Consider the following 27,533-nt stretch of genomic DNA (forward strand, 5'->3'; position numbering starts at 1 on the left):
TCCAAAACTTACGCACTCCCAAGAGAATATTCTTTCCCCTTCCACTGTGTTCCTTTTCTCTCTTGGACCTCCTCCACAGATTCTAACTACAGCCCTAAAGCTGTTACCCCTATGACACTGCCTGCTGCTATTGCCTCCACTGCTCCTGCACACGTTCTGTGTATCTGAATCAAACTTGCCTTCCTTCCAGTTCCCTTTCCCGCCCAGCACCCCACCGTAAACACACACACAGTCTCTCTCTCCCCTTCCCAAGTCCAGGCCTTTGCCCCAGCTGTCCCAAATGCATGAAAGGCCAACCATAACTTCCTTTAATGATCCTTTAAAGTTGTATAGAAAGAGCGCTGAACTTGAGAGACCACCATTTGGTTCCTACACTCACTATTTGATCCTGAGCCCCCCACCTCTGCGGGGCGGTTTTCTCGTAAAAGGAAGAGATTGGATTTTGTGATGTCTGAGGTTGCTTCCAGCTCTGCCATTCTGTGACTCCACCTACTTTCCCTGACTGAACTATCTGTTCCTATATAGCCACACTTTCCCTCCCTAGTCTTATGCTCTCTTAGAAAGTACTGTGGGCCATCTTCTGTGTTGAGGATCTATGCGGCAGGTGGTCTTTAGGAGACGTTGAGTCCCCTCTGCCCTGCTGCCCCCACAAGGAGCAGTGTATGCTCAGGGAGTAGAAGTGAATTTTACTATTAGTATAAGTGACCCATATTCAGGATGTGTGTAAATCTGCTACCAGAACATAACACAGTGCATTCGAAGGCAATTAAAAATGCATTTTACATTCCCTGCTGTTTATAATTATCCATGTATGTGCTGCCTACATTAACATAGTTAATGGACAGCTAATACTTCAGACAGTATTGGTGCCAGAAGGAACCTTAGAGAGCATCTAGTACAATGCTGTTGGTGGTGGTGGTTTCAGTAGATGTGTTTTTGATGAATTTGCATGTGGTTCTGTCTTATCTCTCTTAGCAGGTAACCCAAGGCTGAGGTACTTCAAATAATGTATCTATTTGCTCACACTGGGTAGAAATACCCCTACTGCTCCAATGGTCCCTTCTCCAGCTTTTAATGTAAAGCATGTAATTGTATGAAAAATAAAGAGCAAAGGAAATCAGGACCGAAGGAAAATAGTAATAGGGTAATAAAATGATCCAGAGATACTTAATACTGCACAGTTGCTCTCAGTGAGCCACACATTTGATTCTGAGCTTCCCCGTGGCCAAAAAAGAAACATAATACTATTCATGATGCAAAAATGTTCCAGGAAAAGATTGACTTTTCCTGATATTTGACAGGAATTGAAATTTATACTGTGTGTCCGCATGGAGGAGCCACTAAGACAATGTTGTAGACCACACCCTCAACAATATCCTATTAATACCTGTAATGCTAACTCCATTCATGTATTCAATAAGCATTTATTGAGTGCCTACTATGTGCCATTTATGTTTCAGTGCATTTCAGTTATTGTTCTTTTTGATGCTCAAATTATCCTGTCATTGGCTGGTGGGACCCCATTGACTCATGCATCCTTTTGACATGGTTCAGTAGTCTGTGCTACTTTTTTATTTTCTAGTATAACAAGATGTCCCAGGTTCATCTTGTATATTTTCTGCTCCACAGCTTAAATTGGCCATTTCACTAAAGAAACCTGATTCCTTTTAGTGAAAAGTGGTTTTAGAGACCACACAGTCTGGGCACTTGGAGTGTATATTGTTACTGGGTTGTAATTACTTCGAAGCTTCAGTTAACAGACTAGGAAATATGAATGTTTTATAAAGAGAGAAGCAAATCCTGGATCCATACAGATATTTCCCATTTAGATTAAACATTAAAAGGTTTTTACTTAGTTTACTTTATTTTATATGTGTGTCTCTTTTCTCTTTCTTTGAAAATCTTAGTTCCCAATGACGTGCATAATTACCTATTTGCTTTATCTAATAGATACATATATATGTGTATGTGTATATGTGTGCGTATTTGTATATATAAAACAGGAACGATACTCACCTAATGCAGTTGAGGATTTCTTTGTGAGCATTTTTTGTACTTAGGATGTATAACCAAATTACTGTTACTTAAAATAATTCTCTCTGTGGTTATGCCATCAACTTGATATAGTTAGGTTAATTTACTTTAATTTGGTTTTAATTTTTAAAGATTGATTTTCTTCTTTTTGATTTAATTTTGTTTTTATGTAAAATATTTGCATGGTTTCAAAGTCAAAACTATAAACATTGAGAGGTCTGTATTGCCTCCCTGTCCCCTTCCCCTTGTTCTTTTCCTCCTCTTAGATAATACTTTGTCCTTTACTGTTTCTTTTTGAAAATAAGCTAGTGATCTATATGTATTTCATCCCCTTTCTTACACAAAAGGTAGTATACTATATATATGTTGTTGACTCTTGCTTTTTTAAAACAATATCCTGGAAATCATGGCAGTGTAGATATTTCCTCATTCTTTTTTTAAAAATTGAGATATTCCTGGGGCTGGCCCTGTGGCCAAGTGGTTAAGTTCGCGCGCTCCGCTGCAGCTGGCCCAGTGTTTCGTTGGTTCGAATCCTGGGCGCGGACATGGCACTGCTCATCAAACCACGCTGAGGTAGCGTCCCACATGCCACAACTAGAAAGACCCACAACGAAGAATATACAACTATGTACTGGGGGGCTTTGGGGAGAAAAAGGAAAAAAAAATAAAATCTTTAAAAAAAAAATTGAGATATTCCTCATTTTTAGAAACCAAAAATTATTTATACAAAATCAGTAGAGTGATTTTTCTCAGGAGAGGAGGTGCTGGTGGGTGGGAGGCGTGATCTGGAATAAATTATCAAGGTGTTAATGCTTAATTCTGAGTGCTTCCCTCTACTTCTCTGAGTTTTTAAAATATCTATGAATTAAAATAATTTTAAATATGACTGTACATCGGGGCAACAAAGGAAAACTTTCAGGAATCTATAAATGTGAAAATCTAGTGGAATTAGATTAAAGAAGGAAAGCTCAGGTGAGGATGTGCATGGGAAAGTTCTGTAGACAGTGGGGCTGGGCCTAAACAGAGAGCTCTAGATACCCTGGGAGGGTTACCTGAAATGTGAGAATTTGCTGAAGCAAAGGGAAGAAGCAAATCCTCCCAAAATTCATTTTGCTTAGCTGATCATTGCCAGATCACTCTGAATACAGTTATTGTTCTATCATCAATACTGCACATTCCCTGTAATGAGAGATGAGTGTGGACAGCTGTCATAACTTTCACTATAGAATCAGCCTTTAATTTTTTAGGTTTAAATGGCCAAACCTGGCAACCTCATTTGAAATTGCTTCGCTCCTCCCCTGACATTCCCAAATGCTCTCTCCCTGATCTACTTTTTCCTCTATTGTCCTTAACACCTTCAAAATACTATTTAATTTATTTACGTATTATGTCCACTCATTATTGTTTGACTCCCCCTGTTATAATGCAACTTCTATAAAGGTAAGGGTCTTTATTTTGCTCACCAGTGCATACCAGGTGCCTAGAACTGTGCCTGTCACATTGTTGGCACTCAAAAAAGCTTAATGAATAATAAATATTCATTAATGAATATTAGCAGCAACAGAGTTTTGGGGGAAAAGGGAGTGTGTAACCATGGAATATACATTAATGTGTTTATATATTATCTCCTTACATTTTCATCTCATCATTTCATGGCCCTGAAAGCCGTTTATGGCTCAGCTTTATTGTCAGTAATGCAGGCACCAACTCAGCTGGCACTGAGTGTATGAACCAAGGCAGTAGTGTTTGAAAACTGACTGAAAGATGTAGATGATATGGGAGTAAAGGAGAATTCAGTATGTGTATATTTTTCTAATTGGTGCATGCTTATGAGCCTAGCTTTAAAAAAATATAAATACAATTTTTTTACATTTACCCACGTTTACCATTTTCAAAACCCTCATTCCTTTTTGGAGATCCAGATTTGCAGCTGATATCATTTTTCATCTGCCTGAAGAACTTTCTCTAACATTTCTTGTAGTGCGTGCCTGTCATATTTTCTTTGCCTGAAAACGTCTATTTTACCTTCATTTCTAAAAGACGTTTTCACTGGCTATTGTATTCTGGGTTGACTTTTTTTCTTTCAACACTTTAAAGATGTCATTCCTTTCTCTTCTGGCTTACATAATTTCAAATGAGAAATCTGCCGTAAGTCTTACTCTCGTCCCTCTGTACATCATCTAGTTGCACCTGAGATTTTATCTTTGTCACTGGTTTTCAGCAATTTCATTATGATTCGCCGTGGTGTGTGTGTCTTAATGTTTATTCTGCTTGGGGTTGGTTGAACTTCTTGGATCTGTAGATTTATACTTTTCATCAAAAGTGAAAAATTTGGGGTCGTTATTTTTTTCAAATATTTTTTCTATTTCTCCCTCTTTTTTTCCCCTGAACTCTTCTTACATGTATGTTAGACCACTTACTATTGTTCTGTAAGTCATTGCAGCTGTATTCATTTTTATCAACAATCATTTTTCTGTCTATGCTTCATTTTGGATAATTTCTATTGCTTTGTCTTTAAGTTAAACACCAATATTTTATTTTTGCAGTGTTTAATCTAGTGTATTTTTAATTTCAGAATTATATTTTTATCTCTAGAATTTCCATTTGGATCTTTTTTATGTCTTTCATTTCTGTCCTTGTTTTATTCATGTTCTGTTTTATATCCTTGAGCATATTTATAATGGTTGTTTTAAGGTCCTTGTGTGTTAGTTATATCATTTCTGTTATTTCTCTATTTGTCTTTATTTTAAAACAATTTTTTAAAAAATGTATGGTTATAAGTCATATTTTTTGCTTCTTTGCATGCCCGGTAGTTTTTTATTGGATGATGGACATTTTGAATTTTATGTTGTTAAGTGCTGGATCCTGTTGTATTCCTTTAAAGAGAGTTGGATTGTGTTCTGGAATGCAATTGAGTTTTTGTGGATCAATTTGATCCTTTTGAGGCTTTTTTTAAAGCATTGTTAGGGAAGATCCAAAGTAGCTTCTAATCTAGGGTTAATCTAATTCTGCTACTCAGATGGGAGTTTTATGAGGATTCTATCCAATGGCCTGTATATTATGTGGCCTCTCAATTCTGGCTGGTGGGAACACAGCATTCCCAGCCCTGTATGAGCTCCAAGAATGGTTCAGCTACTGCCTACTAGTGGCTATTTCTTCTACTTCAAGTAGTTTCCTCTCACTCACGCCCAGGTTAATGCTCAGAGAAAGACCAAGGGGATCCATGCAGACTTCCAAAGTGCTCTCTCTCTCTGTATCTCCCTCTTCTTTATTACTCTGCCTCCAAATTCTATCAATCTCAACATCCCAAGACTCCAATTTATCCTTCCTTCAGCAACACTTCTAGATTCTATTTGGGTTTCCCTCTCTGTGCTATGACCTGGAAATTGCCTGTAGGCAGTAACTTGGGATCAATTATAGTGTTAAAGAATATTTATTTATATTCCATTTATATATGTCAATTAATTATAGGGCTCACCTCATTTGTGTCCCATGGTCCTATTAGATCTGTAATCCGTGTCTGAAAAGAGTTGTCTCGTGTTTTGTCTGGTTTTCAAGTTGTTTACAAGGGGAAGACAATTCCTATAGCAGTTAATTCTTAATGAACAGAAGCAGAAGTTCTACCGACTGAAAAACAACTTTTTAAGAGACAGTAGTTGTATGACTAGTTTTTTGATGGCAAGAAATAATATGTAGAAGAGTAAGGGAGATGTTCTGAAAACATACGGGGCTGTTGAGAGTTGTGAACCTGTGACAAACCATCTTGCACTTGGGGACAGTCTGGCTGGTATGGTATCTGTTTTCCTGATCTGAGTCACTGGGCAGGATTCTGTAATCTCTATCAAATAAATTGTAAGCCCTACCGTGCATGGTCTTGGATCTCCTACTGTCTGTGGCCTAGACAGTTTACCTCTAGAGACTTTGCGTGTATGTTGGGGGTGAGAGGAGGGGTTGGGTGGGCAGGATTTGCTCTTGGAGGAGCCTGGCAGACCTTTCTTTTTGTGCCTTGGATTCTGTATCTATCTTGTGGTCAGATGCCTCCCCATTACCCTCTGACACACTACTCCTCACCCACTTTCCCAATCACCCAACACTTTGAAGTCATTCAATTCTTTCCTTTCAATGACTAAGCCATTCACTGTTTCACCACCTCCTCATGTGTGAATCTCTGAATGTGTGGAAACGTTGGCGTTGAATTCCTGCCCCACTGGGGAGCCCAGTATCATAGTATATAAAGTGTCTTGGACTGAAGGAAGGCCTAGCACTCCATGCCAGTGAGTTTAGTCTGTCCAAAGGGACTTTTGGAATGTACTCAGGAATTTATCCCCCAGGAATTTATTGTCAGATGGACATGGTGTTCACAGAATCTCTCAAAGATGAACTGGAGCCAGCCCTGAGGGCCTAGTGGTTAAAGTTCAGCGCACTCCGCTCCAGCAGCCCCCGTTGGGTTCCTGGGTGCAGAACCACACCACTCGTTGTCAGTATCCATGCTGTGGCAGTGGCTCACATAGAAGAACTAGAAGGACTTACAACTAGAATATATGACTGTGTACCAGAGCTTTGGGGAGGAAAAAAGAGAGAGAGAGAGAGGAAGATTGGCAACAGATGTTAGCTCAGGGTGAATCTTTCCCAGGAAAAAATAAATAAAAAATAAACAGATGATTTGGGCTTAAGATTATTAGCCTGTCTAGGATCCACAGTGTTTACCAGGCTTTCTCAACCTTAGCACTATTGATATTTGGAGCCAGATAATCCTTTGTTGTTTGGACCATCCTGTGAATTGTAGGGTGTTTAGCAGCATCCCCGGCCTCTACCTGCTAGATGTTAGTAGCACCCTCTTCTCAGTTTTAACTACCACAGATGTCTCCAGATATTGCCAGATATCCCCCAGAGGTGCAAAATTTCCCCAGGTGAGGACAGCTGGTATACATGCAGTATGCTGTGCGACACTCCAGGGAACCCATAGAAGTGCGGCTCTGGGAACTAAACATGAAGAAATCCAACAGGCCATTTAGCGTCTTCTTGGGAGAGGTCAGTCCAGAGTGTCTGCCCCTGTAGGGTGTTACTGGGAGGACACTGACCTTGGAATGTAAACTCCTGGATTCAAGTCCTGCCTATGCAGATTTGGAGCAAGTTTCTCCTCTTGTCTGCTCTTCGGTTTCCTTATGTGAAAATGAGGATTGATGTCATTTACCTCACGTGACACTGTTGTAGTGAGAACTAAATGAGGTTTTATATAAACATACACACTCATGTGTACTTCTAAATGATGTAAGGATATCTAAACGTGGACTTAATAATAATTCAAATATACGTGTACCTATTTGCCAGTCTGATAAAAAAAGGCAATATAGGAAAAATTTATCTTCCAATCTATCATAATGTGCGGTCTTCTGTAGGGCTTATAATATTGCTCTATTCCAGAAGGCACAATGGGGGTTGTTCAGCTTTAAAAAACAAAGAAAAAGAATAAAACAGTCTTTTCAGAAATTAACATTTCAGCTAAATTAGGATGCAAATGGTCATGTTTTTATTTTTACTTCTTAATTTTGCATTCAGTCATCTGACCAGACTGCACAAGAATTTAAATGTCTTGACAGGAGAGAGCAGCTTTTTGTTCTCTCAGGATTTCATTGTAATGAACCTAGTAAATAATTCAGGAACATATGAGAAGCCAGTGAATGGGCAGCACCTGGTGCTATATTGTTCCTGCCTAAGCACACAGAATCCAAAGACGGCATTCTACACCAGTCACTATGTTTCTGGCTTAAACACTCGTCCTATGTTCAGTGGCTATTGAAATAATAATAATTGATATTTTTTCCTCCACAATAAAAGAAAACTGTGCCAAGCTGTTTCAAAAACACAAAGCAGAAGTGGCATCCTCTTTTAAATTCCCATTGGTAAAATTTCAAATCTGTTTTCTCCATTAAGGGATACATAGCTTTAAAGAATAGGGGCATGTCTGCCTTTTCTACTGGAGCTAATTTGAACCTTTCCACATTTGTACTTTTGTTCTCCAACGTAGAGCTTCTCTTTAGATCACAGTGTTCATATTGCAAGCATCTTCTGAGGGAAATAACACCCTTCTCTGGCCACTCCACTCACGTTGTAAGAATTCCTAGAGCTCCTCAGTTTCTCTCCCTATTACCTGAGTGGCCTATCCTACATCTAGCAGTCTAACAGCTTAAAAACAAATAAACAACTCTTGGCAAAGGGTTTGCGTATCCTTCTCTGACCCAGCTGGCTGGACATGGAGTTCTCTCCACTCTCTGAGAGAACAACAGCTGGAGCGACTGACAGACATTGCACGCAGACAGCCCAGTGCCCCCCAGGATCAGACAGAGCTTAAGCCATGAGTTGTGTGGAAAGATCTTGGAATGGCAGGAGATTTCCTAGTAGGGAGAAAAAGAAGATATACCTCATACAAATAAACTGAAGTTTTTACAATACTGGGCCATAAAAAGGATCTGAAGAGAGGCTGTTGAGCTTTATGTCTATAAATGGTTAGATGTGCTTTGTCTTCGTTTTTAAAGCATTATTTATTAAAAATATATTTATTTAAATATATTATGTTTTAAATATTTGTTATGTATAATAAAGTATACACAATAAAAAATATAACTGCATAATTAAAATGTATAAAATATTTTTAAGCCTCTGTAATAAATAAACCATTTATGTACATATGTATGTTTGTGTTTATATATATATAGAATATATAGTTATAATTTCTAAAATTTATATATAGTTTGTTTGTTAACAGGTTTAATTGCTTTCCTTTCCTTCGACACCTGTGTGAGAGTACTTGGAGCAGTGACTGCCATCTGGTGGCAAGCCAGAATCATCATTTGGTGTAACCTAATGGTTACTAAGAGGCCCACTCTTGACTCACATGGTATGCACTGACAGCAGGGCACAAGGAGAGCCTGGAGCTGTCTGATGAAGGAGCCTAGTGAAATAACCCTTCATTTCTACCTGAATCGGTTGTTCATCCCAGATTCTGAGCCAGGAGCCAGCTCCAAAATGGCACCTCTGAAGAAAAGCTTTGAATGTTTTAGTCAAAGATCTGCTGGTTACCAACCAGTGGGTAACCAAGACTGTAAATAAGCACACACCAAGAGGGGCATGTGATGACATGGAGCCTGAAATAAACTGCTCTGAATTGTGTGACAGTTTTCCTGGCCAGGAGCTGGATCGGAGACCCCTTCATGATCTCTGCAGGACAACAATCGTAAGTGAGGAGCCAGGGGGTGTCAGGACTGCTCAGATATACTTGGTGGTGGTGGTGATGGTGGTGGTGGTCGTGGTGGTGGTGGCAGTGGTAGGAAAGAGGGGGAGAAGGAGAGAGAGGAGGAGCAGGAGGAGGAGCGGGAGGAGAGGAAGCAGAGGAGGGGGAGGGGAGGAGGAGGAAATGCTCATGCAGGACATGTGTGTCCCAGCTTTGGTGATGATAGGGCAGTTCATGTTTGATCTGTAGAAGAGCCTTCATTCCTGACAGCTTCTCTTTATTCTATTCTCAGACCTCTTCCCACCACGGCAGTAAGACCAGTTCTTCCTTATCTCCTGTCCTCTTGGGTACTGTTTGGACTTTTCTCAGCTGTGGACTTCTTCTAATAGTCTTCTTTCTTGGCTTCACAATTCGCTGCAGGAAGAACAGGTAAGCAGCCCCATGCCTAGTTTCTCATCTCCTATAGCCTGAATCATGAAACCCAGAGTGATAGTATCGTTTTGGCACGATGAGCTGACAGGTGGTATCAGCAAAGCTTGTCTCCTATGGTGGCATTAAGTTATGTGTGAAGTTCCCCTGTGAAATAGCCCTGGCCTTGCGATACAATTTCCTCTTGAGAAGGAGAAAGATCTAGCCCAGTATTGTGCTAACAGGGATATCCAAAGAGGAGAATGAAGAATCTCTCCTCGTAAAGGAGGGTATGATCTTTTTGAGAAGATGAGGTATTTGTACTAAAAACAGAGAGCCTGTAGAGAAATACTCCAAGGAAACATTAAAGTTTGTGGACAGCATAGTTGGAACCAGTCTGGGTGGGCTAAGGTTTCTGCAAAATTAGTGAAGCCCTGCTAGCTCGCTGTTCTGCTAGACAATTCTGGCTCATCGGGGCAAGTATCCATGGCTCCCAGGGTGGGCAAAAGAAACAAATTGAGGACTTTTTTCTGAAGGCACTTGCAGAATCCTGACTTCACTGCTATTTGAGCTTTCCCTCAGGGCCCATCCCATCTTTCCCACTCCAACATTGTACCTTCATCCTGCCCCAACTGTCCCAAGCTACCTCTTGAGAAGCCCTGCTCCAGCCCTCTCTCCCTGACCCACAGCTGACTTCTGGATGGAGCCCACATCAGATTTCAGCAACTCCCGCAGGAAGGCCAAACTCATCTGGCCCCGCTCCAGCCTTACACATTGTCATGACTAGGTGTGTTGTGCTCCATTGCCTGGGTTTGGCACTCAAATGAAGGTCAGTCAGTTGGATGTGTTTAGTAGGCATTTTGGAGTGCCATTGGCCGTTTGAGGCATGGAGGACATGGAATTGTTAAGCAGTGGTGACTTGATCTTCTGGGTCAACCTCAGCATGACAGTGACATGTGGCACTCCATTCTGAGTATAGCTCTGAAGTTGCCCCAGCCACTTTTCGTTCTGTTCCTCAAATACACCAAGCCTACTCCATCTCAGGGTCTTTGACTTACTGTCCCCTTACTGTTCTCACTGCCTGATAGTCTTCTCCAGATCTTCCCATGACTAGTTCCTACTCATCTTATAGGCCTTGCCTCAAATGTCACCTCTTCAGAGAAGCCTTCCCTGATCATCTTATCTAAAGTAACCTCTCTACTGAATGGCCACCCAGTGCTGACGTCTCATTCCATATATCATCACCCTGTTTTGTTTTCTTTGTAGCCGGTCTAACTCTCTGATATTATCTTATTTATTGGTTTACCTGTTTATTGTCTGTATCCCACACCAGAATGTAAAGTCTGTGAACACAGGGATATCTTGTCTTTTGTGCTTACCACTGTCTCCAGCATTTAGAACAGACTCTAGAACATAATAGGTGCTCAGTAAATATGTTTTCAGTGATTCTGAGAGGAAGGATACTTAAATCCCTTTGGTGGCTGCTGCCAAGAAAATAACTAGGAATATCACACATTTCATGGTTAGAGAACTATGGAATACAGTCTTTTCAACTGCAACACATTTCTATAATGCAAATTAACACACATTTGGAAAATAAGAAAATAATACAATTGGTTCATATGTGATTTTTTCCTAGAGAAATCAATGGCTTAAAGCATTCAGGGGCAAGCTTTCTTACAGTTAAAGAGGGAAGCCTTAAGCTAAGAATACTATGGCAGTGCAACTAGTAGCTGGTTTAATGGCTTCAAGAACTGGTGTCCTACCTACAACATGAAGCGATCTGATAAAGCTGTAGAAATAGATGAAGAAGCAGAGAAGACATTTCCCTTGTGTTTAAAAACAGTTGATTGTTGAAGAAAGCACAGATCCAGAGCATATTTTTAATTTTGATGACAGTGTCATCTATTGGATAACATTGCCCTCAAGGACCTATGTCTTGCAGATTCAGGAACCTACATCTTGCAAAAATCAACTGTGATCCTGGGTACAAATGGTAGTAGACATTTGTCGAGTGCTAGTATTTTAATTGGAATAATTATTATTTTTATTGGTGTTCTCATTATAAAGTTAAATATGTTTCCAGTGTTATGGCCTCTTACTATTTTTCCAACAGTCCATTATTTTTATACACAATTTTGCAGAATGCAAAGTTTTTAAAGCATTTATATATCCTGTTAAAATGGGAACACTTGTTAACACTGTTAAAGTAGAAGCACCTATATTTCTCTCATTCTATTAAGGATTTAGCTGCCTGTCTTGCTTGCAGTGGAACATGACTTGGCATAAAGAACAAAATATTAAGAGGCACTGCGAATAAAAACACATTGTGCAATTAAGTAGCTTACAAGGTCAGACAAGGGAAGGTAAAAAAAACGGATTTCAAAAGTGCTTTCTTAAATAATAAAATTTGTTCAAAGGTGCAGCACCACAATGAAATGCTTCATTTCCCTTTAGTTCTGTGGTCTCTAAATTTGTGATTGTATGTGTGTGTGTGTGTGTGCACGCGTACGTGTGCCAGAGGAAGAAAAATATTTTAATAAAATAAAAATAATGTAGTAATGTTTAAGTTCAGTTGAAGATACTGCATTTTTGAAAAAATTTTAAAATATAGTCCACAAGAGGAAGTTAGTAAAGCTATAGAAGATTCAAACAACACTATCAACCAACTTGACCTAATTGATATCTATATAATCCTACACCCAACACCAGCAGAATACACATTCTTTTCAAGTAGACATGGAACATATGCCAAGATAGATCATATTCTGGGCCATAGAAAAAGTCTCATTAAATTTAAAAGGATTCAAGTCATATGGAGTATGTTCTCTGACCACAATGGAATTAAATTAGAAATCCCTAACAGAAAGATCTCTGGAATATCCTGAGAAATTAGGAAACTAAAGAGAACACTTTAAAATAATTCATGGTCAAGGAGGACAGCAAAAGAGAAACTGGAAAGTATTTTCAACTGAATGAAAATGAAGATACAACATATCACAATTTGTTGGATGCCGTTAAAACAGTACTAAGGGGAAAATTATAGCACTGTATCCATATTAGAAAAGAAGAAAGATTCACTTTAGAGAAGAGGATAAAAGAGCAGTGAATCCCAAAGTAAGCAGGAGAAGGGAAATATTAAAGAATAGAGTGGCAATTGATAAAGAAAACAGAAAAAAACAGTGAAACCAAAGCTCTTTGTGAAGATTGATAAGATTGACTAACCTCTAGCTCAAGTGATTAGGAAAAAAAGAGAGAAGATTTAATTACCCAAATAAGGAAAGTAGAGATGACATCACCTAAGATTCTACAGATAGTAGAAGGATAATAAGGTAATGTTAAGAACAACTATGGTAGGCAGGCTCTAAGATGTTCTCCAATGATCCTACCTTCTGATAGTCACTCTTGGGAAATCCCCTCTCCTTGAGTATGGGCTGGACTTGCTCACTTGCTTATTAATGAGATGTCGCTTTTGGGATAAGGTTACAAAAAGACTATGGCTTCCATCTTTCCCACTTGCTCACTTTCACTCATTCTGAGGGAAGCCACCTGCCATGTTGTGAGCTGTCCTGTGGAGAAGCCCACATGGCAAGGAACTGATGTTTCCAGTCTGCAGCCAACAAGGACCTGAGGCTTACTAACAGCTATGTCAGTGAGCATGAAAACAGATCTCCTGAGGCCTGCTAACAGCACTGTGAATGAGCTTGGAAGCAGATTTTCCTTCAGTCAAGCTTGGGAAGATTGCTGCTGTGACTGACTGCTTCACTGCATTCTTGTGAGAAACTCTGAGCCAGAAGCACCCGGCTAATCTGTGCCTGTATTGTTGTAGAAATATTCCCAGTTTTACACAGACTCTTCTATAATACTGAAAATAATGGAGCATTTCCCAGCTCATTATATGAGGACAGCATTACACTGGTATCAAAACCTAACTATAAGCTAATATCCCCCATGAACATAAATCCAAAATTCTAAACAAAATTTTAACAGATTGGGTCCAACCAAATATCAAAAGGAAGACGCATCATCACAAAGTGATGCTTATCCCAGGGATGCAAGGTTGGTTTAACACCCAAAGATCAATCTATATAATTCACCTGGGGGCCAGCCCTGGTGGCCTAGTGGTTAAGTTTAGCGTGCTTCGCTTCAACAGCCCAGATTCCATTCCAGGACATGAATGTACACGACTCGTCAGTGGCCATACTGTAGTGGTGGCTCACATACAAAAATAGAAGAATATTGGCAACAGATGTTAGCAGGGCAAATCTTCCTCAGCAAAAAGAGGAAGACTGGCAACAGGTGTTAGCTCAGACTAAATCTTCTTCAGCAAAAAAAAATAATAATAATAATAATTATATATATATATATATAAAATTCACTATATTTACCAACTAAAAAAAATGTATGATCATCTTAATAAACAGAGAAAAAGCATTTGACAAGATTCAACATCCATTCCTGATAAAATCTCAACAAACTAGGAATGGAAGAGAACTTCCTCTAACAAAGTACGTCGATGAAAAACCTATAGCTAACACCATTTTTAATGGTAAAAGACTGATTGCTTTCCCATTAAGATCAGAAAGAAGACAAGATGTCTGCTCTTGCTACTTTTATTCAACATTGGAGATTTTAGCCAGTGCAATAAGGTAAGAAAAAGAGATAGAAGGTACCTAGTTTAGAAAAGAAGAACTAAAATGGCTTTACCCTCAGGTGACCTGACTATGTAGAAAATTCAGTGGAATCTATTTTTTAAAAAACTACTGGAACTAATAAATGAGTTTAACAAGGTTGCAGAATATAAGACCAATGTGCAAAACTCAACTGTATTTCTATATACTAAAAACAGATAATTTAAAAGTGAAATTAAAAACAATACCATCATAAAATATGAAATATTTAGGATAAATCTAACAAACAATGTGAAATACTTGTACACGGAAAACTACAAAACATTGCTGAGAGAAATTAAACAAATCCTAAATAAATAGAGAGATATTGCGTTCATGGGTTGGAAGACTCAATATTGTTAATTCTCCCCTAATTGATCTATAGACTAAGCCCAAGCACAGTCACAATCCCAGCTGGCTTTTTTTTTTTTTTTTTTTTTAATGTTATGATAGATTACAACCTTGTGAGATTTCAGTTGTACATTTTTGTTAGTCATGTTGTGGGTACACCACTTCCCCCTCTGTGCCCTCCCCCCACACCCCCCTTTTCCCTGGTGACCACTGATCAGATCTCCTTATCAATATACTAACTTCCACCTATGAGTGGAGTCATATAGAGTTCGTCTTTCTCTGACTGGCTTATTTCGCTTAACATAATACCCTCGAGGTCCATCCACGTTGTTGTGAATGGGCCAATTTTGTCTTTTTTTATGGCTGAGTAGTATTCCATTGTGTATATATACCACATCTTCTTTATCCAATCATCAGTTTCTGGGCATGTAGGCTGGTTCCAGGTCTTGGCTATTGTAAATAATGCTGCAATGAACATAGGGGTGTAACGGACTCTTGAGATTTCTGATATCAGGTTCTTAGGATAGATACCCAGTAATGGGATGGCTGGGTCATAGGGTATTTCTATTTTTAACTTTTTGAGAAATCTCCATACTGTTTTCCATAGTGGCTGTACCAGTTTGCATTCCCACCAACAGTGTATGAGGGTTCCTTTTTCTCCACATCCTCTCCAACATTTGTCACTCTTGGTTTTGGATGTTTTTGCCAGCTGGCATTTTTTTGTATAAATTGACAAACTGGTTCTAAAATTCATGGGAAAATGTGAAGGAGCTAGAATAGCCAAAACAATTTTAAAGAAGAATAAAGTTGGAGGACTAGGACCACCTGATTTCAAGACTTATTACAAATCTATAGTAAGAAAGACAGTTTGGTATGGGGTAGAGATAGACATATACATCAACAGAACAGAATAGAATCCAGAAATAAACTTACGTGTATATGGGAAGCTGCTTTTCAACAAAGGTGCAAAGGCAATCCAGTGGAGAAGGGATAGTCAGTCTTTTCAACAAATAGTGCTGGATATTCACACACAAAAATGAACTTTGATCTGTATTTTGCACCATATTCAGAAAGTAACTCAAAATGGATCATAGACCTAACTGTAAAACCTAAAACTGTAAAATTTCTCAAAGAAAACTTAAGAGAAAATTTTTGTGACTTTGGAATAAGCAAAGGTTTCTTAGATACAATACGAAAAATACAAAGCATAAAAGAAAACATTGATAAATTGGACTTAAAATCAAAACTATCTTCCCTTTGAAAGAGAATCATAAGAAAATGGAACAAAAGACAAAGAATGGAAGAAAATATTTGCAAATCATGTATCTGATAAAGAACTTATGTCCAGAATATGTAAAGAACACTAAGAACTCAATAACAAGGAAACAAACATTCCAAAAAGAAATGAGTGAAAGATTTGAACAAACACTTCACCAAAAAAGATATATGGATGGCAAATAAGCATATGAAAAGATATTCAACACCATTAGTCTTAGGGAAATGCAAATTAAGACCACAAATACCACTACACACCTATTAGAATGGCTACAATTTAAAAACACTGACTAAATCAAGTGGCATACACTGCTGGTGAGAATTCAATATGGTACAACCTCTTTGGAAAACAGTGTGGCAGTTTCTTTAAAAATTCAACATACACCTACTATGTGATCCAACCATTCTGCTCTGAGGTTTTTACCTAAGAAAAGTGAAATGATATGTCTGTGCAAAGACATGTAAACCAATGTCCATAACAGCTTTATTTTAATAGCCCTAAACTGGAAATAGCACAAATATCCATTTAACAGATGAATGGATAAACAAATTGTGGAATATCCATATAATAGAATACTACTCATCATTAAAAAGAATGAATTATTGATACTTGGATCAACATGGATGAATCTCAAAATTATGCTAAGTGAAAGAAGCCAGACAAAAAATATTACATACTATATAATTCCAATTATACAAAATTCTAGAAAATTAAGCTAATCTATTGTTACCTAATCTGTAATGATAGAGATCAGATCTGTGGTTGCCTGCAGGTGGGTGGGAGGTGGCACAGAGGGGCAGGAAGGAGGGATTACAAAGGGATGTGTGGAGACATTTGGGGGGTAAAAGGTACGTTCATTACCTTGATTGTGATATTTCACCAGTGTATACATTTATCAAAACTTATCAAATCATATCTTTAAATATGTACAGTTTATTGTATGTCAGTTAGTAAAGCTGTTTGAAAATGTAGCCTGCAAACATTCTTATTTTTGTGAGAAGGTTCTCATGAGGGAAAAAAGTACACCATATCTGGTATCCTTTTCCCAAGGGCCGTGCTGGTTACCCAAAACCCATCTGATAACTTTGCTAGAAAAGATGGATATGGGAAAATGCATTCTTTTTTTCTGGATTCCTCATGCAGTTTAACAAAGGACCATAATAATTCTTGGAGCAAAGTGCATATTTCAGGCCCAAAGGGTGGCTCTCCTGGTGCCTCCTCTGAAATGCATAAAATAAGGGCAATGTCAGCAGTTCTGCATAAAGCTAAACTTGTTCAATTATAGAACTATCTTTTATTCTGAGAGCTTATTCACTATTACTTGTGATGATTGTAGATGGTAGTTGTAATTTACACATTGTTATTTCTCGGAATTGAAAGTGGCATTCCCACACTAATTCCCAGTATCTGGGATTTTCCTGTCTGGGAAATCCAGAAGTTTGAGTAATAAGAATTGCATAGAGTATAAGCTTTTGCCCTACTTATCAGTTAACAGATCAACCTGTGACTGTTTTCTGGATGCTAGCAAAAGACATGAGATGCTTGGGTCAGAGATGCAGTACTTCTTTACTCATGGCAAAAGCAGCAGTCAGAGCTTCATGTTGGGTTTGTCCTGGTTCCCATGTCCCCAAGTCCCATGAGGATGATGCAGGGCCCGTGATGGATGCTTGCACATGCAAGAGAGGAACCTGAGCCTGGGGAATTCACTACTTACACAGTGAGTCGTAACAAGCCTGTTCTTTGTGGGGAGATGTTACTTATCCCTCAAGGTTGCTCACTGCAAACACAACCCTAAGAAATGGTCCGGGTGAAGAGCAGCCAAGTCCTTGCCTCTTGGCATTCTCAGCAGGAATGTGCAGAGCCACGTAGGGCACATGGCAGATTGCCTCTCCCAACACTGCCAAGTGTGCATGGAGGCACCTGCCGCCTCTGCCTGCACCCTGGGCTGGACTGGCACTCGGGGACCCAGATGCTGGTGAATGGCTGAAATGTGTCCATCCCTGTGGCCTCCTCCCTCTCCTACATCTTCCATCTTGGATAGGGTCCTCGTGCAGGCCCTCTGGCAGCCCCAGCAGAACTGAGTTACATACGTCATGTACCCTGCTCTATTTGCCCTCTCTGCCCTCAGAAAATCCAACATACCGTGTAAGTCATGGTTCTCAAGCATGTTATTGTCGTACTCCCCAGGTTTCCCATTATTTTCCACTATTATGAAAGGCTTCAAGATCTCCACCCTTTTGAGAAGGATAAACTTATCCTCATCTTTTCTTTTGTCTTTCCATTCATAAAAGCCTTTATATTTCCATTCCTAAAAACCTGAGTGAGATTCATCTATCAATGGCAGTAGTAAATATTTGCTGAGCTGAACACCTTCTGTGCTCAGGATACTGTGTAAAATGTGATTTAAGGGTTCCTGGAAGCTTCAAATGCATCACCTGGGCGGAAAAACATGAGCAAGTCTAAAAAGTACATTCTGGTTTTTTTAAAAATAGCATTTCAAAAAATAATGCTTTGCTACAGGGGTAGGAGCTGTGCTCCTTTGGTATTGATTGTTTCAGGTCAGTCCTCTTTGTGGTTTGAGTAATTGGAGCTGAAGGAAGGTGACAGGAAGAAAGGAAAGCAGTACTGATCTTTTTGGCTATGAGAAACTTTGCACTCATATTGTCCCCTACAAGGATTTCTGGGATCTTCTCTATAATCTTTAGTTTCATGGTTATTGGCCAAGAAGGAAGAAGGGAAGCGAGTCAGGCCTGGAATAATTATCACCCACATAGCTCAACTTGAAGATGGTGTTGCTGGGCCAAGGACTGAATAAGGCAGAGTGACCAGGAGCAGATCCTGCAAGGCCCTATCCAAAAAGAAAGCTAAGGTTCATAGCTGGAAGATCTTCTGTCAGTCATCACTTCCAAAAGGATTGAGCACAGAGCCAAAACTAGGTGGTGCATCATGAGGTCAAAAGCCATGATGCCAGAAAAGAGATGAAAAGCAGAAATGAGATGAAAAGATCTAGGACTGTGGACAGAGGTGAGGTCTTTCTTGGGGACTGGCTGTGGGATGAAATATGGGTGAGTCAGCGAAAGTTTATGAGGCAGGATCAGGGTTAATGCTTAGGAGTAGTTTCTGTACGGCCCTCTGATGCTGTTTGTCCATCCAGCAGTCAGGCCTAAATCAGTATCACTCCTGGATGAAATGGACACACCCTCCTTTGTGCACCCACTGTTATAGATAGACACGTTGCCCATCACAGCTTACTGGATTGAGAGGAGGAGGGCTCCGTCTCCCTTACTGGATAATGAGCTCCTTGAGTTTAGGACCACATCTTATTCATCTTTGTATCTCCGTTGTGCCTGGACTATACCCCATGTTTCCTGAATGAACAAATTAAATGGCCTAGAATATAGACTAAGATGATAAAGGTGAAGTTCTTAGCAGATGGACATCTGCACTCTTTATCTTTAATACCATATCAGTTCTACATAAAATTGTGCTGTAGGGAAGCAAGTGCTTTCCGTGGGTCTCCTCTCTCCCTCCTGGTGGTTGCTCCCTCCAGGAGCCCAAGGAGACATCCGGAGCCTCAGTTTTCCAGTCCTCCTGGTTGTATCCCTTCATTCTAACCTATCCTTTCAGTCTTGTCAGGCCGTTGTTAGCCACAGAGTTCTGTACTTGCAGAAGGCCTTCTCGTAATTAGATTCTTATAAATTTGCCTATTATTTTAACAAATATTTGTTGAATTAGTCAGCAATGTACCAGACACTGTTCTACGTGTTGAGATTATATCAAGAACAAAAGAGGCCAAAAAAGTCCCTTCTCTTATGGATTTTGTTTTCCTAGAGGGGTGAGCAAGCAATAAGTAAATAAAGTAAATTGTCAAATGTATGGAATGTTAGTGATAAATCCAGAAAAGTAAAACAGGGAAAGTGGATGAGCAATATCAGAGTGATAGCTGCTGCTTTTGAGTTTGGCCAGGGAAGGCCTCACTGAGAAGGCAACATTTGAGTATAAACTTGACAGGCATAGGAAACAAATCGTAAGGTGAAGACCATTCCAGGCACTGGGAGCAGAATATGCAAAGGCCCTGAGGTGGGAGCATACCTAGTGTTCAAAGAAAAGCAAGGAGGCCAGTGTGTCTGAGCAGAGTAAATGAGGCAGAGCGTAGGAGATGAGGTCAGACCTGTGACTGTGGCCAGTTCATGTAGGATCTTGTAAGTCAATGTGATGACTTTGACATCTACTCCAAGTGTTATGAGGAGCCATTGTAGGGTTTGGAACTGAAGAATGACGTGACCTGACTTACATTTAACAGGAAAACTTATTGAGAATAGACCTTTAACATTTAAATGTGGTACTTACAGCGCTCCCTTAAGTAAAGTCATGCTCCTTGGGATGCCTTAATTCGAGAACAGAAGTGGCTAAAAGTGGAATTTAAGACTATTTAGCCAGCCCCCAAAATTGCGTAAACCAATTGCCTGTGACAAATCTCCTACTGGTTCTGTTTCTCTGATTGAACCCTGACTAATACACTTGGAAAAGATGTGCAGTATCTCTCCATAGAAAATCATAAAACATTTTTGAGAGAAGTTAAAGTTCTAAATAAATGAAGGATATATTATATTTATAGATTAGAAGACAATATTGTAAAGATATAATTTCTCCCCAGATTGATATATGGATTCAATGTAATTGCAATAAAAATTCCAGGAACTTTTTTTGTTTTCTGGTAAAACTCAACCAGCTGATTCTCAAATTTATTTGGAAATTCAAAGGGCCAAAAATAGCCTGGAAAAAATGGACAAGGTGAGAGGATTTCCTCTTTTGGATATTAAGATTCATTGTAAAGCTAGTAATTAAGACCTGCTGAGAATGCTATTGGGGCCAAGGATAGAGAAATAGACCAATGAAACAGAATAGAAAGAATCCAGAAACAGAGCCAAGCATGTATGGACGCTTTTTAATAAATGGTGCTGGGGGGCCAGCCCGGTGGCACAGCAGTTATGTGCACATGTTCCGCTTTGGCGGCCCAGGGTTCGTCGGTTTGGATCCCAGGTAGGGGCATGGTGCCGCTTGGCAAGCCATGCTGTGGCAGGCATCCCACGTATAAAGTAGAGGAAGATGGGCATGGATGTTAGCTCAGGATCAGTCTTCCTCAGCAAAAAGAGGAGGATTGGCGGCAGATGTTAGCTCAGGGCTAATCTTTCTAATAAAAAAAAAATGGTTCTGGGTCAGTGCCACTTGGGGAAAAAAATGCAACTTGGATCCTACCTAACAAAATCATTTGCAGGTGGACTGTAGATCTAAATGCAAAAGTCAAATAATAAAGACTCAGGAAGGTAGTATAGGAGAATATTTTCATGAACTTGGGGCAGGAAAATATGGATCCCAGGTAGGGGCATGGTGCCGCTTGGCAAGCCATGCTGTGGCAGGCATCCCACGTATAAAGTAGAGGAAGATGGGCATGGATGTTAGCTCAGGATCAGTCTTCCTCAGCAAAAAGAGGAGGATTGGCGGCAGATGTTAGCTCAGGGCTAATCTTTCTAATAAAAAAAAAATGGTTCTGGGTCAGTGCCACTTGGGGAAAAAAATGCAACTTGGATCCTACCTAACAAAATCATTTGCAGGTGGACTGTAGATCTAAATGCAAAAGTCAAATAATAAAGACTCAGGAAGGTAGTATAGGAGAATATTTTCATGAACTTGGGGCAGGAAAATATGTCTTAAATAGAACATGAAAAGTGCCATTCGTAAACGGAAAGACTGTTAAATTGTTCTATGTAAACACTGAGAACATCTGTTCACTAAAAGATACCACTAGGAGAGGAAAAAATCAAGCCATAGAATGGGAGAATATGTTCACAATGCATGTATCATCAAAGGATTTTTATCCAGAATAAAGGACTCTTAACTGATAAGAGAACACAAAGATAGAAAGCTACTTCACAGAAGAATATATCCAAGTAGCCAATGGACAAATGGAAGAGTCTTTGTGTTCATTAGTCATCAGGGAAATGCCAAGTAAAGCCACAATGAGATAACACTACATACTCACCTGAATGTCTACAATGAAAAAAGACCGACAAACCAAATGTTGGGAAAGACAAGGAGCATCTGGAATTCTCCTGCGTTGTTGTGGGAGTGTACATTGTTACAATCACTTTAGAAAACTGTTCAGCAGAATCTACTAAACATATTCATACCCTATGCCACAGCAATTCCAGCAAAAATTGCATACATATATTCACCAAAATACCTGTACTAGAATGTTCTTAACAGCACTATTTATAATAGGCCCAAACTGGAAACTACTCAACTGTCCATTAACAGTTTGATTACTAAATACATTACAGTATGTTCCAACAATATGGATGGCTGTCACAAAAACAATGTTTGAGCAAAATCAGCCAGGCACACAGGCTATATCCTATATGATTCAACTTAGATATAAAACAAAGTAAATCTAATCTATGATATTAGAAGTCAAGATAGTATTTACCCTGCAGGTTGAGGGGAAATGGGGAGCATAGTGACAGAAGAGAGCAAGAGAAAGGCTTCTGGAATGCTGGTAACATTTGGGGTTTTTTGTTGTTTGTTGTTTGTTGTTTGTTTTGGTAAGAAAGATTGGCCCTGAGCTAACATCTGTTGCCAATCTTCCTCTTTTTTTTTCTCCTCCCCAAAGCCCCAGTACATAGCTGTATATCCTAGAGGTAGGTCGTTCTAGTTCTTCTATGTGGGATGCCGCTGCAGCATGGCTTGATGAGAGGTGCTAGGTCTGTGCCCAGGATCTGAACCAGTGAACCCCGGGCTGCTGAAGCAGAGCACATGAACTTAGCCACTTGGCCACGGGGCTAGCCCCTAAGGTTTGTTTCTTGATCTGCGTGCTGGATGCAAGGTGTGTCAGTTTTGAAAATTTACTGAATTGTACATATAATACATATGCTTTTCTTTATGTGCTTTTTTCTTCAGTAAAAGTTTAAAAAATTATCTTTGAGTTTCTAAGAAGCCAAAAAGGAGACATCCAAAAGGAGGATACATGTCAGTTTATCAGTAGAGACAAACTATTTTTAATATTATTTTCTGGAAAATATTCTCCCTTAAGATTTTATATCTTGGACATTGAAAAATAGAATGGATAGTTTTACTGTAAATGCAAAGGTGAACTGCATAAGACTTTTTTATGGCCCCATTGATAGTAGTAAAAAAATTAAGAATTCCTCTTTATCAAGAGGAGATCAGTAAGTGACATCAAAAGCACAAGCACAAAAAATAAATACATTTAATGTCATCAAAATTAGAAACTTTTGTGCTTCAGAGAACACCATCAAGAAAGTTAAAGAACCCACAGAATGGGAGAAAATATTTTCAAATTATATATCTGATAAGGGACTTGTATCTAGACTATATAAAGAATGCCTATAACTCAGTAATAAAAAGACAAATAACCCAATTTTAAAATGAACAGAGAATAGACGTGTCTCCAAAAAAGATATACAAATGGCCAATAAGCACATGAAAAGATGTTTGACATCATTAGCCATGAGGGAAATGCAATCAAAACCACAATGAGATACCACTTTATACTCCCTAAGATGGCTAGAATCAAGAAGACAGAGAATAGCAAGTGTTGGCGGGGATGTGGAGAAATTGGAACCTGGTGGGAGTGCAAACTGGTGCAGCTGCTGTGGAAAACAATATGGCAGTTCCTCCAAATGTTAAATGTAGACTTAGCATATTACACAGCAATTAAATGCCTAGGTATATACTCAAGAAAATGAAAACATGTCCACACAAAAACTTGTACACGAATGTTCATAGCAGCATTATTCATAATAGCCCCAAAGCGGAAACAGCCCAAATATCCATCAACTGATGAATGGATAAGTGAAATGGTATATTCATACAATGAAATGTTATTCAGCAATAAAAAAGAATGAAGTCCTGAGTCATGCTACAGCATGGATGAACCTTCAAAACGTTATGTTAAGTGAATGAAGTCAGTCACGACCATATATTGGATGATTCCATTTATATGAAATGTCCAGAATAGACAAATCTTTAGAGACAGAAAGTAGATTAGTGGTTGCCTATGAGTGGGTAAAGCAAATTACAACTACAAGATATACACCAAAAGACTTAAAGTTCTAAAGATAATGTTGAGATAAAGATGTGAAGCTATGAAACTCTCATCTACTCACGGTGAGAGTGCAAATTGGTGCAGTCTCTTTGGAAAATAATTTGGCATATCTTCTAAAATAACACATATACCTTGTGAGCCAGCAAATTCACTCTAAATTATACCCAGGAGAAGTGTATGCACATTTATGCCAAGAGTTCTATAAACAATATTCACAGTAGCATTATTTGTGATCACCCCAAATGTCCTTCTGTAGTAGAAGGAATAAGTAAGTCATGTATATATATATATATATATATATATATATGTGTGTGTGTGTGTGTGTGTGTGTGTGTGTGTGTGTATATATATATATATATATATATTCTTGCAGTGGAATACTATACAGCAATGAAAATGAGTGGGTTACAGTTACACCCAGCAACATGGGAGAATCTTACAAACATCAATTTTAAAAAGCCATCCACAAAAGAGTGTGTACTATATGACTCCCCATATATAAATTTCAAAACCAGGCATAACTTAAGTATAATGTTACAAGTCAAGATAGGGAGGAAAAAAGGGTAATAATTATGGGAGTGGGGATTTTGAGGTGTTGTAATGTTTTCTTTCTTCACTTGGTTGATAGTTACATAGATATCTTCCTTGTGATAATTCACTGAGCTAAATATTTATAATTTGTGCACTTAAAAAATACCTTTCCTAGCCCAAGATTATTTAAAAAAAAAAGTCAACCTGTCAGGGCCCTGCATTTGTAGGAGTCATGAATAGAAAGTGGCATTGTCTTCGAGGGACTGTTGAACATGAAGACAGAGCCAACTTCCAAATACCTTCTTTACATAATTCCAAATGTCCACGTGTTTCACTGCTTCACCATAACAGCCTTTCTTACTTTGATCAAATTATCGCATCAAGATTTGTTCTTAAATTTCCCGTTCGCTTTGCTTTCAGAAATGTAGCTGAGCATCAGAATTTCACTTAATTTGGATGCTAACAAGATTGGACAGTAATCTGACGTTAATCAGTTTTTGATCATATTCTATGCCTTATTCCATCTCCAATACACTAAAGAGCTTGCTTTGGGCGGGGGGGTGTCAGATAGTACACAGTTTTCAGGCATTTTGGATTTTGCTGTTATCGATGGTGAAAGATGCTATTCGTGCGTGCGTGCGTGTGATGGGAGGAGGTGGTGATCAGGATGCTAATCTATGCACAGTGACCTTTGTTTCTATCTGACTGAGCAGATGTAGGAATTAATCATTGTCACTCCTGGATGCTGTGCTGCAGCTGTCTCCCACTGCCTTTCTGCCCCTGATAGATTTATTAGTGCATTTTGTTTGCTAGAAAACATGCCTCAGCACAGAAGAACTGGCAAATTAGAGAAGCTTATCAGTGAATATAATTCTAGAAACGTGTTGGTTTTTTCTACACATTTGTACCTATAGACTCTGAACTCCTTAAAAGAAAAAAAGAGAAAAGAAAAACAAACTAGTGATATGGTTTATGTAGCATCTGAACAGTTATTTCCCATCCTGAGAAATTTCACATTGAACGACTATCCTAGGATTGCAAAGAGCTATCATCTAACCCCTATACCCTTCTTCTTTTTGCAACTGGCCCCCTTCCCAGAATCTGGGCATACTTTGACTTTAGGCACAAGAAAATAAGTGTTCCAAATTAGTGCTAAATTCGTTTTATAGCAGGCCCCACTGCAACCTTCATGCCATAACTAACAGTTTCTGGACCCCAAGCATCCCCACTGCAAAGATAGCCCTGCAGCCTCACCAGATCCAGCCCCTGGCGATAGTGACACCAGCCTGGATGGAAATCAGAGTAGCCTTTTGGATGCTGGGAGTCAGTTCCAAAGTCCAGTACAAATCTTGGGTCTGGTCTATCTATTTTCATTTTCCCTCCTCTCTCTATCTGGTCAGCATGCCCTGGGGCCGAGGCTAAAGAGGAGCACCCTGTGCCTATTCAGAGTCTGTTCATTCCTTTCTGGTGGCCCAGTGCCTGCCAGAATCCTAGACCTCAGAATTAGACATCTGTGCTAGCCTGGGCCTTTCTGGGCCACCCCTCACTTGCTGTGGCCTCTGCTGATTTGCTGCACTTCCTGACCCTGCTTGATTCTCATGCAGTTTACTCCTTTGTTGACTCTCTCTCTATTTCTCTTCCTCGGAATGATCTCCTGGTTCTAGACATCTTGGCATGTTCAATCCCTAAGTTACCACTGCTTGTTCTTGCTTTCGTGCTCCCGGCATCTGGTTTCCGTGTCTTAATCTTGTGAGTCTGCCTACACTCCTGAAAGCAGACTCTTCTGGTATAACCTCTACAGCCACCATTTGAGCCCCGATTCTGACAGTCTTTGTGTTTCTGATAGTGATACCAAGCACCTCATTAGGAGAAGACAGGTTAATCCTCTGGATGTCAACCTTAGTGGTTAGGTTCATCTCCCAAAAAAAGATAAACAAGCAAACCAAGTGTCCACCGACAGAGGAATGGATAAACAAAATGCGGTCTACACATACAATGGAATATTACTCAGCCTTGAAAAGGAAGGAAATACTGACACATGCTACAATGTGGATGAACCTTGAGGACGTTATGTTACATGAAATAAACCAGTCATGAAAAAGGCAAATACTGTATGACTCCACTTATATGAGGTGTTTAGCATAGTCAAACTCATAGAAATAGAAATCAGAATGGTGACCACAGGGGCTGTGGGGAAGTAGAAATGGGGAATTGTTGTTTAATGGGTACAGAGTTTCACTTAATGTTCAGTTAATTGTTGTTTAATGAGTATAGAGTTTTAGTTTTATAGGATGAAAAGTTCTGAAAATTAGTAGCACAACAGTGTGAATATAATTAACACTAATGCATTGTACACTTAAAAATGGTTAAGATGATAATTTTTGTTATTTTATTGTATGTAACTTTATTGTATTTTGCAACAATTAAAAATTTTTTATATTTTAAAGAGAAACAGAAACTCCTATTAGTAGTAACTCATTTTGGTCAAATAATCTATTGTGGGGCCATTTGCTTAAAACTCTATTTTATGCCTACATTATCTCTTGGAAGATAAGGTTCATCCTTAAATCACTACCTGTTTTGTGAAGTTGTAACATTATTTTTCATGTCCTAAATTTGCATATCGGGACCTTTAAGTGGTGTCCTCTCTTTCAAGTATTCCAGAATTTCATTCTACCAAACTCAAGATCTCTTAGTAGTTTAACAGGTTTCACTCACATCCACATTGACCTTCTCCTTTCCGGGCTGCAGAATGCTCCGTTCTCATTCAGTGGAGACTCTGCCAATCTAGTTTTCCTTCTCAAGAATTTATTTATTTTCCTTATGTGACCAAAGCCAGATGTTTCATTTGGGCACACTCTGAGACTTCACCTTGGATTTCAGATTCTCAGAAGAAAAAGGAAGAGT

General features: G+C 39.1%; 1 protein-coding gene across 11 annotated transcripts in view; it reads left to right on the top strand.

Moving 5' to 3' along the window:
- The window catches only part of GPR156 (G protein-coupled receptor 156), an 87,392-nt gene that overhangs the window by 19,022 nt on the left and 40,837 nt on the right, over positions 1-27,533 (top strand). For all 11 annotated transcript variants that reach the window (XM_070242741.1, XM_023623692.2, XM_001502458.4 and 8 more), the window contains exons 2-3: positions 8,801-9,268; positions 9,558-9,694. In XM_070242741.1, the coding sequence (XP_070098842.1) occupies positions 9,173-9,268; positions 9,558-9,694 (233 nt within the window). In that variant the 5' untranslated portion in view covers positions 8,801-9,172. The remainder of the gene's footprint in view (positions 1-8,800; positions 9,269-9,557; positions 9,695-27,533) is intronic.

This window comes from Equus caballus, chromosome 19, assembly GCF_041296265.1.
Source record: "Equus caballus isolate H_3958 breed thoroughbred chromosome 19, TB-T2T, whole genome shotgun sequence".
Classification (NCBI taxonomy): domain Eukaryota; kingdom Metazoa; phylum Chordata; class Mammalia; order Perissodactyla; family Equidae; genus Equus; species Equus caballus.